Consider the following 19472-nt stretch of genomic DNA (forward strand, 5'->3'; position numbering starts at 1 on the left):
AGAAACCTGTGGCAAAAAATAGCCTGTTTTATTGGAACAAACTAAGATAAATGTCGACAAGTAGAAGAATTGTTGCATGAGAGGACTTTGATGAGAGATGATATTTTTCATTAGAGAAATATGGTGAGGGTTATCGCCATATGCCAGTTTTGATAATCTCTGTTTTAAAGGAATTTTGCTAGCTCTAATGGCTGCTTTGTGGAGGTAGAGGGGCGATAGGGGTGGAGATGGAGGTGGGATGGGTGGAGGTGGAGTTAGATGGAGGGAGGGGAGTAGGAAGTTAGAGGAATGCGTCCCCTAGTGGACTGCATTCACTAAATGGTCCATTTTAACCAAGTATATTTATTATGCACAGAACAATCATGCTATTATCATTTTTCTGCTAGTTTCTGTTATTTTTTAAAAATGTTTCAATCAAAAAATCAAGTTCGGTAAATTAATTGTTGTACTAGCATGACTTTTGGCTTTTTATTGATAGAGAAAATTTTAATTCCCCCTAGAGTAGAGATAAGCACGGTAATTTTGCCCCAAAAAGAATAAGGTGGTTTAATTGCTGCTAAGATCAAAGACGGACACGCTAAGAAGTCATGTGGCAATTTGCTGAGCACAGATGAATTACAGTCTGTCTGAAATACTTGAGCCGTTTAAGCAAATGAGAGTGACTCATAGGGCGCGAAATTGCAGACTATACGTAGTAAGGCGGGACCTGATCAGAGTAATGGTCCGCACAAAAAATGCTGTTTTTACTCTTATTAAGCACTATATTTCAATGTGCGCTAGTTCCGAGCATTAACTTAAATTAACAGTATTTCATGGTAAGACCTTGGTGAAATCTTATCAACATCAACAGAGACATTTCTTTACAACCCCTATATTGAATGAATTTTGTTTGAACCCATTTTTTGTTGTTAGAACTTGGCATATCTTGCCATGTCATGATATATCTTTCTTAGCTATCTTGCCGAGATCTTGCTTTTAATACTCATTCAAAGATCTGGCAAGTTTGTACAATTCATGATATTTTCATGGTAATTATCATATGTAGATCGTGCCAAAATTTACCCAGATTTAATACGTTTCTATTCAAGGTGTATCAAGTTTCGGTTCACTGGGAATAAGGACCTACTTTTGTCTATGAAATCAGAAATCAAGGCCACAATTTATTACATAGTGTTAACATAAAGTTGTTAAGATCAATGATTTTTTTATATATTTAGAAATATAACCCACAGGTCATACTATTGAATTTATATGTTTCCTCTTAAAAATACGAATAAGTCAACATAAAATCATAAATAACAAAAGTTATCATCTTCTTTTCCTTTTGACTTTTGAATATCCTATGGTTGGGAGTAATCTTAGCCTAGATAATCTTGGGAAACAACATCAACCCGGGAAATGTTGGTGAAACTTGTTCAAACTATTGAAAGTTTTCAATTTGCCAATTTGGCATATAATTTACAAAAAAGTTTTGGGTCTTTCCCATTATAGCCCCCCCCCCAGAAAATTATAGCCCCCCCCCCAAAAAAAATCAAGTTATAGCATACAATTAAATTCATCATTTATGCTTACATTTATTGGTTACAAGTTTTTGTTTTGTTCCAGTATCGAATGCTGGAATTTTTCAATCGCCGTCATTATTTCATGGAACGGTTCCAGGTTTTCTCGAGAAACATGCTTTCTGAACAGGAACATGTTTTTTCATTAAGTTCTTAGGAGCAATTTCGTATTATCTCTGTAGCAGCTGAAATGCGGTTATGAGAAGTCAACTAAAATCAATTATAATGGGCAAGCCCATGTCATCATCCGGCGGCTCGCCTACAATGATTTCTGATTTTGTGTTAAAGAAGTGGTTTTTAATTTCAGTGGCTCGCCTACATCGATTTCCGATTTTGTGTTAAAGAGGTGGTTATGAATTTTCATCTGGGGGGGGGGGGGCTATAGGTTACATGCCCACTAAGCTGGGGGGGGGCTATAATGGGAAAGACCCAAAGTTTTTCATAAAGGTCTTCTTTAAAACCAATTACACAAAAAAATACCGAACAAAAGATAGTACTTTGATAGATAACAGTCATTAAGATGCAAATTAAACCATTTTTTGTGAATATGAAGCAATGGACAAGGCATGCTTTTATGTGCAGAACATTTCAAAGGCTACCTTGACTCTTTCGGTATTCAACAAATAAGCAGTTAATCTTCTGAAGACATCAGCAGGTTAAAGTCACGACTCAGCTCAGAATTCGACAAGCCATATCGGCTCTTATACCGGCTTGCAAAGATTCAGCATCTAATTCAGGTGACGTCAAACTTATATTGTAACATCAGAGCACCAACACCCACAGTTAAACTGAGTGAGCGCTGATTAAGTGTAAATGTTAAGTCCGAATAGAATATTACTTAACGCAATCTGTCGTCTTCTTTAAAACTAGTTACACCAAAAAAACACTGAACAAAAGATAGCACTTTAATAAATAACACTCATTAAGATGCAATTAAAACCATTTTTTGTGAAAATGAAGCAATGGACAAGCCATGATTTTGTGTGCAGAACATTGCAAAGGCTACCTTGACTCCTCCGTTATTCAACAAAATGAAATAAGCAGTTAATCTTCTGAAGACATCAGCAGGTTAAAGTCACGACAAAACTCAAAATTCGACAAACCATGTCAACTCTAATATCGGCTTGCAAAGATTCAGCATCTAATTCAGGTGACGTCAAATTTATATTGTAACATCAGAGCACCAACACCCACAGTTAAAGTGAGTGAGCGCTGATTAAGTGTAAATGTTAAGGGTCTTTCCCATTATAGCCCCCTCCCCCCCAGCTTACTGGTCAGATAACCTATAGCCCCACATCATGGTAATTATACCATAATGGGGGGGGGCTATATTTTCATGGGGGGGGGCTATAATGGGAAAAACCCAATGTTAAGTCAGAGTAGAATATTACTTAATAATTAGAGGTCAGCTAAGAAAAAAATAAGAAAAACATTTTTAGAAAAATATTTGACAAAAATCTTCAAATTTTTTGCAAACAAAATCTTTACGAGAGATTGCGTTAAAGAATTCATGACTTATATTTAAAAAAAATGCATTTCTGCCAAAATTTTATGATTTTTTCTTAATATTTCATTTTCTTGTAAACCTTCTTACAGTTACCATAATTTTTAAAATTTTAATTTTAGTCAAAGTTGCAAGTCTCACTAGCCAAGTCGAAGCTTCCCATCTTTTTCCTATTAAGCATTGAAGTGTTTGAGTGGAATTTCAGCGTTACTTGGCTAATATGTCTCTTTTTTGTTTCCTTTATATTATCTCGACTCGTTTAGCGTACCTAGCAAAGAAAAACACCAATACAATCCTTACAATATCTTTCAAGGCTTGCAGTGCATGTTTTTTAATATCCTGTAAGTCAAATTCTTCAAATATCTTTTAATCGCAATTTAGCAATAGGACAATACACGAAGTCTTACGAGATATTTTCTAGTGAATTTAAAATCGGGAGATTTTGTCTTCAGTCTTTAATACGTGTGAGTAGAAGTGTTAAATTTGATCTCTTTTTACAATATTTTTTCTGTTTTTGTAGCTTGCGTGTGCTATAGCTGCAAGATTTATCTATTTTGTGCATTATCCTCAGATGCAGTTTAAACTTTTCTGATGAATTTAGAAGGAAAATTTATTATTTACTGCCCGCTGCTCAATCATTATACATCAATAATATACTATCACAGCTTCTAATCCTTTTTGGGATCCAGATATTCTTCTATTTATAGTATAATTATTTATTTAAACTTTGTTATTAAAATTAATGAAGCAGTTAAGCCTGGCGCTACAAATGATTCAAGTTCAAGTTTTGAACCCAATCTGCCGATGAATTTATTAATCAAAAATTCTCTTGAAAAATGTTAGAAAAAGTGTTCAAAAGTTGGTTTCAATCAGGATCATTAAAAATCATACTCAGATATCAATACATTTGAGAGACATAAATTAGCTGATCGGATATAAGTTTCAAAAGAATTTTGAGGCTTTAATTTTACTATATGCAATTAATCAACTTTGAACCTGAGTTCAATTTACCTGCATATATTCTGCATTAAAAGTTATAGACCATATTAAGGTCTTCTCGAATTGTAAAAACTACGAAAAGAAAACAACAGTAGAATAAAGGATAAAATTAAACTACCATGAGAACTAAGCTCATTTTGGCTTGCGGGATAAATTATGATCGACGCCGATTGCCGTTTTCAAAAGAGGAATTTCGGGAATTTTATGCAATTTTAATCTTTCTGGGGTAAGAATATTTTTTTGCTGTCTAAGCAACGAAAAGTGAATAATCTCTCATGTAATTTCATTTAAGACAATTTTCATCGCTTAATTGCGATATGATTGTTAGGAAAACGGACCAGTAAAACGGACTGGTACTGAATTTGAATCAACCATGTAAGGGAGAGTGCTTCAATAACCTACCATATGCGTTATCAAATCTAGGGGTTGATCAAGCAGTCTGAAGACCCCGCTTTAAAAAATTTCATTCCCTATCCTTGACATGAAAGTGTTCACAATCCAAATTTTGCAAGATTTGTGTTTAAACTGTTGCTAAAATGCAAGTAGCTCAATGCCATGACAAGCCAAGTGCACTAGATGGGCCTGAGAAAGATAGGCTTCAAAAACTTACAACCTTTCATCACAATTTGCCGTTGCAGCAACTGATTTTAATTGTTTGGGCATCTCGTTTTACTTTTTTCAAGTTTTTGTTGATGATTGTTCCATTTTGTGCTTAAGTCGCATATGTTAGTTGACATCATTTGATAAATCAAATCTCAATTATAAAATCTCTCAGTCTTTTCAGGACATGTAAAATCATTCTGCCGATGTCAATGATATGTAAACTTTTTTCTATAAACTGTTCAAGATATCAAGCTATAATAGTTGTGTAGGACGTGTTTTTTTTGTATAAATCTGGACCAATTTTTCGAAACTAATATAAAACTTAAATGAGTTCGGGACCAAAAATTGAAATAGATGAATAGATAACGGATAAAAATAACACAGCTTCTTCATGTGTTCAGGGATAATCACAAAAATTTTTGTTTTTTTAGCGAAATCAGTACAGTTTTAGGCATTGCTTCAGCGCTTTTACGAAAAAAAAAGACGTATAAGCGGACAAAGATAGCTAAAAACTGTACGAACTGAAAGAGAAAAATTGTTTTTTCAACTTTAACTCTTTAACTAAAGGTACACCACAAAAAAATTCAAGAAATTGGTTTCTTTGGATTAAAAAATTCATAAAATTTTGGCAGCTTTTCAAGTCAAACTGATCAAAATTTTGTTTCAAACTGTCATAAAAGCATAGCTTCTTTGACGTTTTAACGAAACTTACGGCTTTTTTCGATGAAATCAGAGAAAAAAATTACGTTATTTGCCTTTAACTATCAGTATTTAGAATTGAAGTAATTAAAATAAGAAAAAAAACTAAACAAATTTCGGCAGAATTCTAAGTCACTTTAACCCGTTTTTGAAGAAAACTATCTCTTAGTCATATCTCTGTCATTTTGGAAAACTGCCATTATTTTAAAGTAAACAAGAACAGCTATTGTGTTATTTTGCAAACACCAAAATCTTCCACAACTCAAAAATCTGCACCAAAGTTTGACGTAGAGTATTTCTAGTGACACCGGAGAAGTAAAGATATCAATTATTCAGATCTTTAAGAAGTGAATTACTATTTTTGAAATCAAAAAAAGCAACTGAATTTTGCTAGGCTTTTGTTCCCGTGCTGTTTTTCGAGTACTGTATTACCGTTCAGGTATTCAAATGAGTCAGAAAGCCAAGTCTTTTTGTTTTATGAACTCATTGCAATGTAAATAGGACATGTTTTGCCTTGTTTTTTTATTTTGTCAAACAAATAGTAGTTCCTTTTAATCTTTTGAGCACCCTTTTGAACATTTCGAGAAAACTAAACTTGATATCTTTATGTTGATTTTTTATATGGGTTTTATATGAAATCTCTGCGAAAAACGTTGTTCTGCTAGCAATTGGCCAAATTCGTTATAAAATATTTTTCTGACGACACAACAAGAAATAACTTAAACAAATATTACAAAAGCAGTTGTTTGTGGAAGGCTGCCGATGCCCGTTTGAAACAAAAACTCCTGGCATTCAATAAGCTATAGTGGACACAGTGGAAGACATAATTCGGTGCCAAACAAATTGTAAATTGTATTTTCTGTTCTCTATTTTGCATTTTTGTGACTCGTTCATGATTTTTAAAGGTGAAGTAAAGTTTTCACTAAGATCGTCAAGTTTTCAGTAGCCATTTTTCTTTTTTTTTGACCAATCTCAAAAGTTTGTTGGTAGAAGAGAATGTCCAAGACATTGTATATTAGTTGGTATACAATCTAATTTGAAAGAATTTTATACATTCCTGTCATGTTGTTTGAGAGTTTTGAGTTGATTTACAAGTTCTTGTAATATATCTTAATTTATCCCAAGTTCTTCTCACAACAAGTTCTCTATGCGTTTTATTTTGAAAACCTTTGTGAGGTTAATCGATTGATTAGGTTTGTCGATCGATTGATGGGTAAATCGATTGATTGATAGTTTCGATAATTTAACGCCAATCATTTTGTAAATATCTGTTAAAGCAGTTCATAAGCCCTGCTTTAACAGATATTTTGTAAATATCTGTTAAAGCAGTTCATAAGCAGTTCATTATTTCTTTCGATGTGAGATAACGAAGTCTGTTTTATGTTTCATGATCCATTTTTTATGCTACTGGGAGTTTGGCTGTATCCGTTAATATGACTTACTTCATAAATATTCTAATCCGATATTTCTCATTTAGGTGCTTTCAACCTCTCTGAAACGTGAAGAATCGAGAAAAAAGGACAAGAAATCTGAGACGGTAAACCTCAATTTTTCCGGCAAAAACTAATAAATTGAATGTGCATTTCAGGACGTTTTCAATTTTTCAAGAGATTTGCAATGATGCTGCTCTTGTTCATCTCCCCAAAAACACCGAATGGCCAAAGTTGACTGAACAAAAAAAACCCGACTAGAACTTCCCAATCACCCAAATGAACCAATTGGTTTGGAATAATGATTAATTTGACCTTTAAGAAAACTACCCAGGCTGAGTTTTCTGCCTTGCATGCCCCCAGTGATTCTGGAATTTTTATTGTATAAGATCTGATAAGATGATGATCACAAATATTTATGGTGTAAGATCTTATCCGGTCTTACACGATAACAATTCTGCCCTACGTGAACTTAAATCTTTTAAGATCTGATAAGATACTTATCCGATCTTATAAGACAATGATTCAATTTTGCAGAATTGTTATCTTATAAGATCTGATAAGTATCTTATCAGATCCTACTCGATAAAAGTTCACGTAGCGCAGAATTTTTGTCGTCTAAGATCTAATAAGACAAGTTTTAATGATTTCAATATAACCGTATAACGTACTCAAGTTCCTATGGAAGTAAAAAAAAATTCGGTCAATTAATCAATTCTGAAACAAAAAGATGTTCGTTGATTCTATTTTGGCGGCAGTTTTGTTTTGAGTGTTAACTAAGTAATATGATGGCTAAGATTAGCACTCGAATATAGTTTTGGTATTTGAAGAAATTTTTCAGCCTAGTTTGATAATCACCGCCTCAGAAATAGCCTCTAACACTCGAATAACCTATTTCACAATATCTTATAAATCTCAAAAGACAATATAAGATAATTTTCCTTTTGTTGCTCCGACACCTAAGTGTTTCATGCTGTAGCTTTTTAGCTAACGCTTGAAAGCAACTCTGAATTGTTTTCAATATGAAGAACATGCAATACTTAAAGAATTTTTATTGCATAAGATCTGATATTTATCTTCCAACACCTTATAAGATTCTTATGAGATCCTACACGATAAAAATTTTGTCGTGTATGATCTTATAAGACATAATTTTTTATCTTGCAGCGAATTTTTAAAAGTGAATTTTTATCGTGCAAGATCTTGTCAGACCTTATAGAAAAATTTTATCGTGTAAGACCTGATAAATTGTCTTACAAAGTCTTGGTCAGGCGACACATGATCTTATAAGTACTTAAAAGACAATTTTGTAAGAAACTTTTCGCTGATTCCTATGCAGTGTTCGGAGCTCAATATGTGGAATTGCTGAAATTTGTGCTCCGTTGTTTTAACGAGAACAACTTCTTTAAAACTATATGACAGATCCACATCCCATATTCATCCATCAATCAATCAATTCCTATACCAAGCCCCACAACCCCCCCCCCCCAACCCACCCACCCACCCACCCACCCACACACACACACACACACACACACACACACAAACACACACAAACACACAAACACACACACACACACGCACACACACACACACACGCACACAGACACACACACACCACACACTCCACGCACACACTTACACATTTACACAGATATACACACACAAACAAACACACACACACACACCCAACCACACACACGCACACGCATGCACACTCACAAACACGCACAAACTCACTGCGGACTCACCACACACACACACACACACACACACACACACACACACACACACACACACACACACACACAAACACACACACACACACACACACTCACACACATGCACACCACACACACGCACACCAAACACACGCACGCACACACACATGCACAAGCAGACAAACGCACGCGCACAGACACACACACCACATAACACAGACACCACGCACAACACATCACTGACTCACCACACAAAACACCACACACACCACACACACTGCACGCACACCACACACTCAACACACACACACACAAACCACACACACGACACACACACAAAGCACACACCACACATATATATATATATATATATATGTATATATATACATATATCTATATATATATATATATATATATATATATATATATATATATATAAATATATAAATATATAAACACAAATACACACACACATACATATACACACACATACATACTTACCCGGGTCGAGAAAATTTCCAAAAATTATGTAAGAAATGCGCTGAAATCCACTGAATTTTCAAAAAGTTTAGCTCTTGTCTTTCGCTCCGAGGCTCGAACCCCGATCATTGTGTCTCATCTATCAATTAATCCACTGCACTATTGAGAACTAAAATGCTTCCCATTTAATTTGAATTTATAATAATAAATTCTTTGATATGAAAAGCGGTAAAATTATGTAAGAAATGCGCTGAAAAATGTGCTGAAACTTATGTAAGAAATGTGCTGAAAAAGCGCTGAAATCATGTAAGAAATGCGCTGAAGATGCACTAAAACTTTGTAATAAATGCGCTGAAAAGGTGTTGAAAGTTATGTAAGAAATGAGATGAAAATGCACTGAAATTATGTAAGAAATGCGATGAAGTTGCGCTGAAATTTAAAAATTTCAGCGCCATCTCGAAATTTCAGCGCATTTCAACGCTCTCAGCGCATGTCCTACATAATTTCACCGCATTCAGCGTTTTTCTTACAAAAAGATGCGCTGAAACGCCGCTGACATCTCGACCCGGGTACATACTCACACACCCTCACACATACATACATAGCACACCCACATACCCACCCCACCAGCACTAAACCAACAAAGTTGCCCAATTAAGTTGATCTGTTTTCTCAGTGCATAGCCAGAGTTCGACATTTTTTTTGCCCAATTTTACTATGATCCGGGTGATAAAATGTTCAGTAACTGTTCACCCTCTGAGTTGATGTAATTTGGCACTCCTGGTATGGAACTCTCACTGCAACATAACTTCCACATCATGTATATCTGCTTCCACTTTGGCGTTTTTCCACTTTCTTCCGCCTCTTCCACCTCCTCCAATAACTTCTGCTGATTTTTCACTTTACTCTACAAACAAAAACAATTAACCATCTTTCCATCTACCTTATGAACAAAATTTTTCTCTTCGCTAGCCTATGTGAACAAAAGTTTAGTTTGCTATAGTAAGCTAAGAGATGGCGGGATCGAACAATAAAATAACAAAAAACTGTAAAAGGAGTTTGAAAATATTAATTATGAATCCTCATCCAGTTCAAGGATTCCATAAGTAAATATTTATTTAAGATCTGCTTTATTCTGATTAAGTTTTGAAATTGAAAACCCATAAATGGTAGGATCTCATTAAAACATTAGTGTCATGGACGCCCTCGAAAAACATTTTTTAACCCAACTTAGGGAGCTTTTCGGACCCTAATTTAGTCATTTTCTGTTTTGCTTCGTTTTTTCTGTTTTTAATTGTGTTCTTTGGGGAGTACTTAAGGGCGGAGTTTTAACGTAATCTCAATATCAATTCTTTTAATATTTGACCATCTTCGCTAAAGTCAGTCCAAAGCCCGGAGTGAAAAAGAAAAGGTGGAGGGAAAAAACAAAAAAAAAAACTATAACGGAAATTTTTTAACGTGACTAGGGAGTTTTCCTCCTGTTGTCAGGCTATTTTCATATTTTACGGGGACTTACTGAACATGGTGCGGCGTTAGTACAGCTCCCTATTAATCTTGATATTGCTTTAATATCGTAATTTCCCAGGCTGAGGTGCCAGAGGCAAATTAGATATGTCCAGACAGCCGCAGACGGGGACTACCTATGTCCAGAAGTCTCAGACGGAAAAGCCTATGTCCAGACAGCCCGGATGGAAAGTACCAATGTTCAGACATTCGTGCGTTCAAAAATGTTTGTGCGATCATCATGCATTTAAACATCCCCATGTCCAGATTTTCCTGCGTTCAAAATTACCTATGTCGTGCGTTCCAAAACAATATTTGTGCGCTCAAAAATTGAAAATTTGTGCGAACTGTTCAGAGTTGCCTGTGTCCAGTCTTTCGTGCCCTCAAAGTTGTCTTTGTCCAGACTTTCGTGCATTCATTTTTTTCCAGACCGTGTAATTTTGAACGCACGGTGACCCACTGTTGCATTCATTTCGGTCTGGACATATCAACTTTATGGACATATCGATTTGAATGTATGTTGATTTGATATTTTTATCTCTCCACTTTCAAGATGCTTCTATTTTAAATTACCGAATCTATTTGCTTTTCCGCTCTTTAAGACTGAGTTGAACCGCTCTTTAAGACTGATTACTTACATTTACTATCACAAAACAACTATTTGCACTTTTAAAAAAATGATTCAAAATATATTTCCTTTTTATTATAAGTGACTCAGAATTGGATCACAAGTGAAACCATTTGCTCTGCGTACCTGCTCATGTTTGAAGCATATTTCCGTTGTTTTCTCTCTAATCGATCACTAACAAGGAATCAACAAGAATTAACAAAATTCCCTAGTTTCGTTCCACTCATTCGTCACGCTAATTGTTCCGCTATCTTGCATAGTTTCTGGTACAAAATTAACAACTTAAGTTTCTCGAATTCTACAATAGCCCATAAGGTTTTTAGAGGTTTCTTCTCCACCATATTCGGAAACTAAAAAACCAATTTCGCCGGGTTCTCAATGAGAAAAAGCCGGTTAATTACTGCAAAAACATGTTTTCGTTTAGGGTGTCATCCTATTCTGAAAACGTTTGAAACTATCGACAAAAACAGCTGCACTACAATTTGTAATCTTCAACTTCCAGCGTAACTTTTTCCAAAAATACCTGCGCAAAGGTCCAAGTTATTGCCTGCTCTGCTCTAGTGCCATTTTTTTGAGGAGAAAATGTTCTTGGTCTACAATCTGTACGAAAAAAAATTAGAAAAAAAATTTCCGGAGTACTCTTTCCAATCCAAACTCATCAATAATTAGACGTGTCGTGACTACAACATAACAAGGTTCCATTTTGCAAACAATAGTTTCAAATTTTAAGCATTAAAGCAAGCATGTCTAGTGCTAGAACAAGAGATTTTCGACAAAAAGGAACCAGATTTATTCTCAACTGGAAGCCACACTTTATCAAAAAAATCCAATTAATCTGATCGAAAAAAGTTGCATGTCAACCAAAAGTTTTGCCTCTTTTTTGCATGCCACATGATCAATTAATCGAATTCTAAAAAAATTGCTAGCGTTCGAAAACGTCTGTGATTACCAACAAACCATTTTCAATTTCAAATGCAAATTAAAATTTGCTTTAAATTACTGCAACTGTAATCTAGAGCACTGATGTCACAGTTTTTGCATAGTATGGGAAAAACAAATTCTACCTCAAATCAGTCAGTTTTACTTCTCCAATTTTATCTGTGGCATAAGATTCAGCACTGTTTTTATCTTTTACGCTGGAGCGTAATCTGTGGGCCTTGTTTGTTTCAGGATGATTAAATTAAAATTTTTTTCTATTAATGTTTTTGTTAAGACAAAAGTCGAAAATAGAAAGTATAAGTTCAACGCAATTTTTTGCATTCACCAGAAGGAAACATTTTTACTTCCTGTGGGGCAGTGCTGATACTTGAAGTTGAAGAAAACAAAAAAATATGTGTTTTCATTGGGTCAACGAGTTGTTCAAATGGAACCATTAGAATAGATACTGTTCGTGTAGCCTGTCTGGAAACAAGTAGGTTGTTCGTACGGAAATTTGCTATTTATTGGAGTAATTGATTTTGAAAATAAGTACTTTTTATTGGGTCAAGGAGTTGGGGTTTTCGAAATGTCACCAAACTCGGCATGAAGTATACTCTGTGCATATCGGTTGCAGAACAAAAAGAACATCTGCTATAGCTTGCCTATGAAACAAGTTACGTTCACATGTAGAAAATGCGATTTATTCGCAAAAATAGCTCCGAATTTCCGTATTTTTCATCGGATCAAGAAGTTAATGATTTTAAATCAGATGCTTCTTTTAGTTTACCGTGTGTCTTCGGAGTGCAAAACAAAAAATTCATTCGCTTGGTTAGGGAAGAAAGTTGAAATTTCTTCGGGAATTTGCGATTTACCCGAATAACGTATTTTGATTTATTAATTTTTTCATCGGGTCAAAGAGCTGTTTAAATTGAACGAAACTTGGATGAGAGTATCCCCATTTTTAGTGATTTGCATAGCAATGCACCGCAGGAGGCAAAAATTTTTTCCGCCAGATGAACGCACAAAAGTCTGGACATAAATACACAAAAGTGTTGGATGAATGCACGAAAGTCTGAACGGGAACGCTCCAGAAATCGGGACATGAACTCAATGAAGTCTGATTATGAACCCACGAAAATTTTTCATGCGTTCGTATCCAGACTTTTGTGCGTTTACCAGACGTTGGTGCGTTCATTCTTGTTTCCAGACCGTGTAATTTTGAACGCAGGACGCACCCCTTGTGCGTTCATTTCTGTCTGGACATGTCCGACTTCTGTTTGGGACCTCAACAGGGTTAAATATCATAGTATGGCCGTATCACACTGAACAGGATTTTGATTGGGTTTTCATCTAAGAAATAAACGGTGCAATCCTACGGCGTTACCAAGTTTCTCAAGTTCGGGCAAGCGGGTACCCACCATGGCACATGTTTGTTATGTTCTCTATCAGTGAGAAGAGACTTCGGAAAAGCAAAAAAAACATTCAAGGGGTCGAGATAGTTTTTTTCACAATTTCCGATTTGTAATTACGTATATCACATATGAAAATAAAATTAGTGTTGGGAGGTACACCTATAAACGTAAATTAGAGAAGAATTAATAATTTCACAAAAAACTTACTGGCGGAATCTGTTTAGTAAGTTATGCTGTTTCACAATATAGAAAATAGCAAAAACTAAAAAGATTTCAATCCGATCTTCACTGGCAAAATCTTACCTGTGATATGTCACCGTGGGCGTTTGAACTCTGCTTTCTGAATCGAACATCATTATCTGGATAATTGTCAAAATTTCCAGATTTCACATAACCACTGTTATAATTATTATCGAGAGAACTTTCGGCCAAACGATCGGTTGAATTTGCAGACATCGCCGGCGAAACTTCAGTCATTTCTTTGTTATCGCCGAATTTTGATGCTAATTTTGGATCGTTTTCTCTTACTTTATTTTGGTTCGACTTATTTGAACTATGTTTTGAGTCGCCAGCTCGCAGGCCGCTAATAATATAAGCGTTCTGCTTTTTCATTATTTGGTAATGGAAACTTAAACACTAATATATAATGGTAGAGTAAAACATTTAAGCATTAATTTTAGCTCAGCTGTTCGAGCTTTGATTTGAATTGCGTTGGTAATAACGTCAAATCATGTATGACGAAGCTAATGAACATACGTATAGATACTACTCATTTCTGTCTTATGATGTGCTTTTATGAAAAGAAAACGCGCTGTGGACAGAATCTTTGTTTTACTGTCATAGTTTTTTTTGCTATTTATTACTATAATGCATGCGAACTACAAAAATAAACAAAAGGCTACAGTGTATAGAACAGATGCGATATGTAAAAGTACTATTAAACAATTTAGTAAAAATGCAACAAAATCAACAAAAAAAATCATTTTATACATTAAGAGTAATTAGTGATTATTTTGTTAACTTATATGGCCTAAGAATGATTAAAATGACAAAGAAAAACTTTTTGAAGGCCAGATGAAAAAATTGATTGAAGCTATTTTAGAAATTATCTAACCATCAAATTATTACAGTGATACACAAAGCTGAACGAAAGGAATTTTGCTAACATTGATGAAAACATCGAAAAGTGACGAAACAAAAATACACGATGCAAAAGATTTTTCATAATATCTTGATTTGAAATTGTGCTGGAATTAGGAATAGAACTTTTTTCCATCAGTATGTGCCTTTAATATTTTACGATGAGCATAGAAAAATCAGGCAATTCTTATGAAAAGTGAACTTTTCTCAAATATGACATGATTTTTGCATGATTTCCTCTGAACCGAATAGAACTAAGTTCAAGCTTTACATTTATGGTTTTTTGTCCCCTCTTGCCCGGTATGAAAAAGGGGGAGTGTAAAAAACCAAAGCATACAGGAAAAATCTGAAAGTCAGTTTTAAACTGGACTTGAGAAAATTTTCCGACAGTCTCAGAAAATTTTCCGAATATCAGCTAAATCGGTATACCGCTTTTCACCCCTAAATAGTAACCAACCTATACATTCTAGACCAACTTTGGCACATTTTACCCAAAAATGTTTGACCCTGCGCGCGAACGAAAAGTTCTTGACAATCATTCCCTGTATATTAGGGTTGTTGCCTGAATGAATAATAGACTTAGGTTACCTCCATTTTGAAGCCAACAGGTTTTATTCATTCATTGATACGGGCTACTTAATCAAGAATTTACTCTTCGAAAAATATTTTTTGTATACCCGACAAATGTATGAGCGCTATAAATCCAATCCAAATTTGTCAAGAAAGCTTTTGCGTAGTACCAAAATTTGGCGACGTCCAATGTGGATAAGCCGTATATTGGCATTGCGTATGCAGGCTCAGAGATTTTTCATGGAAAAGTTGAAATGAAGTAACTTATAAATTCATGAGAAACGTCTGCAAACATAGGTTTGAAGTGTTCTGCTTTCTCACGAAATTATTACCTAAGGGCTATTTTTAGAACACAAACTCGAACTCGAACTTGTATCGTTCAGACTGTTAAAATACTTCCCTTTCATTTATTACAAAACAAGCTGTATGATTCACACGTTAAACGCATTGACAGAACTCGTACTCGAAAACAACAAGTTTGAACCCGATAAAAACAAGTGAATGATTCTTCAATAGAGTTTATGTCAAAAAATTAAGGCACTGAAAAGCATTCTCAAAGATAAAGATAAAAATCTGAATCAATCGAATCTTTACCAGGATTAATTGGTTTTTTTGTCCAGCTAAGATTAGTGGTTTTCGATAACGAAGACAACCGTCGAGTAGAAAAAAGTCAATTGCAAGCTGCGAGTAACCTATACCCCGCAAAGAAATTCAAGAAGTAAAAACAAGGAAGCCGAAATACATAGAAACATCTTGTTCTTTAATTTTGAAGAATCAGTCAGATAGAGCAGTGCCAAGAAGAAAGTGGCTGAAGAACATCTTGTTCTTTTTGGTTGCAGAGAGCAGGAAATATAGCAGGAAAACAAAAAACTTCTTCTTCATGTTTAGCTTTCGAGCGCTGCAAGCTTCCCTCAAAAAATTAATTGGTATAGGGAAGGAAAAAAAGAGAACACCTGGAAACCCGATGAAAAGAATATTGTTGATATATCATCAGAGCGCGTCAGCAATCCCTCAACAAGAGGAGTGGTTTGAGGAAGCAAAACAGAAAACTTTTAAAAAGTATGTTATAAAAATTTTCTTTTTACTTCATGTAACATTTCCCTTATTTCTAATTTTCACCTTTAAACTCATCCACTGTTCAAAAAATAAAGCAAGGTGGTCGGAACATCCAAATAGATAAAAAACATCAAGCCCTAACCGTCAGCAAGCATTTTTTTCAACATATTTAATTGAGACGAGCTGTCTTAAAGTCAAACAGCCGCTTTAATCCAAACACATATTTATCATTTATTAAGAGTGCATCACACATAGAAAATATATAAAACCCATCAAAGCTCATTCGTACATCATTTTTTCCTCTCTATGTATAAGTCTCAGAGAAAAAATTAATATAGAAAAATTGCTGCATTAGTGGAAAACTCACACAAAAACACTTGAATATTTCAATTTATAAACTGAAATTTTTAAGTTGAAATACAAAGTCATCAAAGGTCATTCCCATGTCACTTATTTTTCCTCTTAATGTACAGGTACCAGAGAAAATAAATTCGTAAGTAAAAGTTGTATAATGAGTGAAAATTATCGCAAAACTACTTTTAAAAAACTTAAACATTGCCCACAGAAAACATAACATATAACATACATGAGACATTAAATGCAAATTATACAACAATTTTTCCCTCCTAATGAACCAGTCATAGAGAAAATATCCTTAATTAAAAGTTGTTTCATTAGTGAAAAATAACACAAAACTACTCTTAAAAATTTAAGTATTGCTCACATCAGGCATATTTGAGTCATCAAATGTAATTTGTACGACATTTTTTTCCTCCTAATGTACCAGTCATAGAGAAAAAATTCTTTTTCAAAAATTATTTAATTAAAGAAAATAAACCCAAATATATTTTTAAAAAACTTAAATACTGCCCACTTAAAGCATATATGAGCAATCAAGTGCAAATTATACAACAATTTTTTCCTCCTAATGTAGCAGCCATAGCGAAAATATTCTTAAAAAGAGTTTTTCAATTAGGGAAAATTAAAATAAAACTACTTTTAAAAAATATTATTCACCTAACGCATATATGAACATCGAAGTCATTTGTACAACATTATTTTATCATAAAAAACCAGTCATAGAGAAAACTTTCTAATTAAAAGTTGTTTAATTACTGAAAATTAACACAAAACTACTTAAAAAAAATTTTACTCACCTAAAGCATATATGAAAATCAAAAGTCATTTGTACAACGTTTTTTTTTATATTAAAAAACCAGTCATAGAGAAAACTTTCTAATTAAAAGTTGTTTAATTACTAAAAATTAACACAAATCTACTTTAAAAAATATTACTCACCTAAAGCATATATGAAAATCAAAAGTCTTTTGTACAACATTTTTTTATCTTAAAGAACCAGTCATAGAGAAAATTTTCCTAATTAAAAGTTGTTTCATTAGTGAAAACTAACACAAAAATACTTTTAAAAAATTAAATATTGCTCACATAGAGCATATTTGAGTCATCAAATGTAATTTGTAAAACATTTTTTTCCTCCTAATGTACCAGTCATAGAGAAAAAATTCTATAGTAAAAATTGTTTAATTAATGAAAATTAAAACAAAAAACTTTGAAAAAACTTAAATATTGCCCACATAAAGCATATATGAGCCATCAAATGCAAACTAGACATCAATTTTTCCCTCCTAATGTACCAGTCATAGCAAAAATGTTCTTAAGAAAAGTCGTTCAATTAGGGAAAATTAACACAAAACTACATTTATGAAAAGATTACTCACATAAAGCATATATGAAATCAAAAGTAATTTTTACAATATTTTTTTATTTTAAAGAAACAGTCATTGAGAAAACTTTCTAATTAAAAGTTGTTCAATTACTGAAAATTAAAACAAAACTACTTTCAAAAAAATATTACTCACCTAAAGCATATATGAAAATCAAAAGTAATTTGTACAACAATTTTTTTATCTTAAAGAAACAGTCATAGAGAAAATTTTACTCATTAAAAATTGTTTCATTAGTGAAAATTAACACAAAAATACTTTTAAAAAATTAAAAATTGCTCACATAGAGCATATTTGAGTCATCAAATGTAATTTGTAAAACATTTTTTTCCTCCTAATGTACCAGTCATAGAGAAAAAATTCTATAGTAAAAATTGTTTAATTAAGAAAATTAAAACAAAAAACTTTGAAAAAACTTAAATATTGCCCACATAAAGCATATATGAGCCATCAAATGCAAACTAGACATCAATTTTTCCCTCCTAATGTACCAGTCATAGCAAAAATGTTCTTAAGAAAAGTCGTTCAATTAGGGAAAATTAACACAAAATTACATTTATGAAAAGATTACTCACATAAAGCATATATGAAATCGAAAGTAATTTTTACAATATTTTTTTATTTTAAAGAACCAGTCATTGAGAAAACTTTCTAATTAAAAGTTGTTTAATTACTGAAAATTAAAACAAAACTACTTTCAAAAAAATATTACTCACCTAAAGCATATATGAAAATCAAAAGTAATTTGTACAACAATTTTTTTATCTTAAAGAAACAGTCATAGAGAAAATTTTACTCATTAAAAATTGTTTCATTAGTGAAAACTAACACAAAAATACTTTTAAAAAATTAAATATTGCTCACATAGAGCATATTTGAGTCATCAAATGTAATTTGTAAAACATTTTTTTCCTCCTAATGTACCTGTCATAGAGAAAAAGTTCTATAGTAAAAATTGTTTAATTAAAGAAAATTAAAACAAAAAACTTTGAAAAAACTTAAATATTGCCCACATAAAGCATATCTGAGCCATCAAATGCAAACTAGACATCAATTTTTCCCTCCTAATGTACCAGTCATAGCAAAAATGTTCTTAGGAAAAGTCGTTCAATTAGTGAAAATTAACACAAAACTACATTTATGCAAAGATTACTCACATAAAGCATATATGAAATCGAAAGTAATTTTTACAATATTTTTTTATTTTAAAGAACCAGTCATTGAGAAAACTTTCTAATTAAAAGTTGTTTAATTACTGAAAATTGAAACAAAACTACTTTCAAAAAAATATTACTCACCTAAAGCATATATGAAAATCAAAAGTAATTTGTACAACAATTTTTTATCTTAAAGAAACAGTCATAGAGAAAATTTTACTCATTAAAAATTGTTTCATTAGTGAAAACTAACACAAAAATACTTTTAAAAAATTAAATATTGCTCACATAGAGCATATTTGAGTCATCAAATGTAATTTGTAAAACATTTTTTTCCTCCTAATGTAC

At 33.2% G+C, this 19472-nt stretch overlaps 1 protein-coding gene across 1 annotated transcript in view; it reads right to left on the reverse strand.

Moving 5' to 3' along the window:
* Positions 1–14141, reverse strand: part of LOC142354661 (epithelial sodium channel subunit alpha-like) — a 58008-nt gene extending 43867 nt beyond the window's left edge. Inside the window, exons 1-2 of the mRNA XM_075407015.1 lie at positions 13760–14141; positions 9749–9902 (exon numbers count right to left, since the gene is read on the reverse strand). Coding sequence (XP_075263130.1) covers positions 9749–9902; positions 13760–14068 — 463 coding nt within the window. The 5' untranslated portion in view covers positions 14069–14141. The remainder of the gene's footprint in view (positions 1–9748; positions 9903–13759) is intronic.
* Positions 14142–19472: the final 5331 nt, after the last annotated feature.

Source organism: Convolutriloba macropyga, chromosome 15 (assembly GCF_964194025.1).
Source record: "Convolutriloba macropyga chromosome 15, txConMacr16.3, whole genome shotgun sequence".
NCBI lineage: Eukaryota > Metazoa > Xenacoelomorpha > Acoela > Convolutidae > Convolutriloba > Convolutriloba macropyga.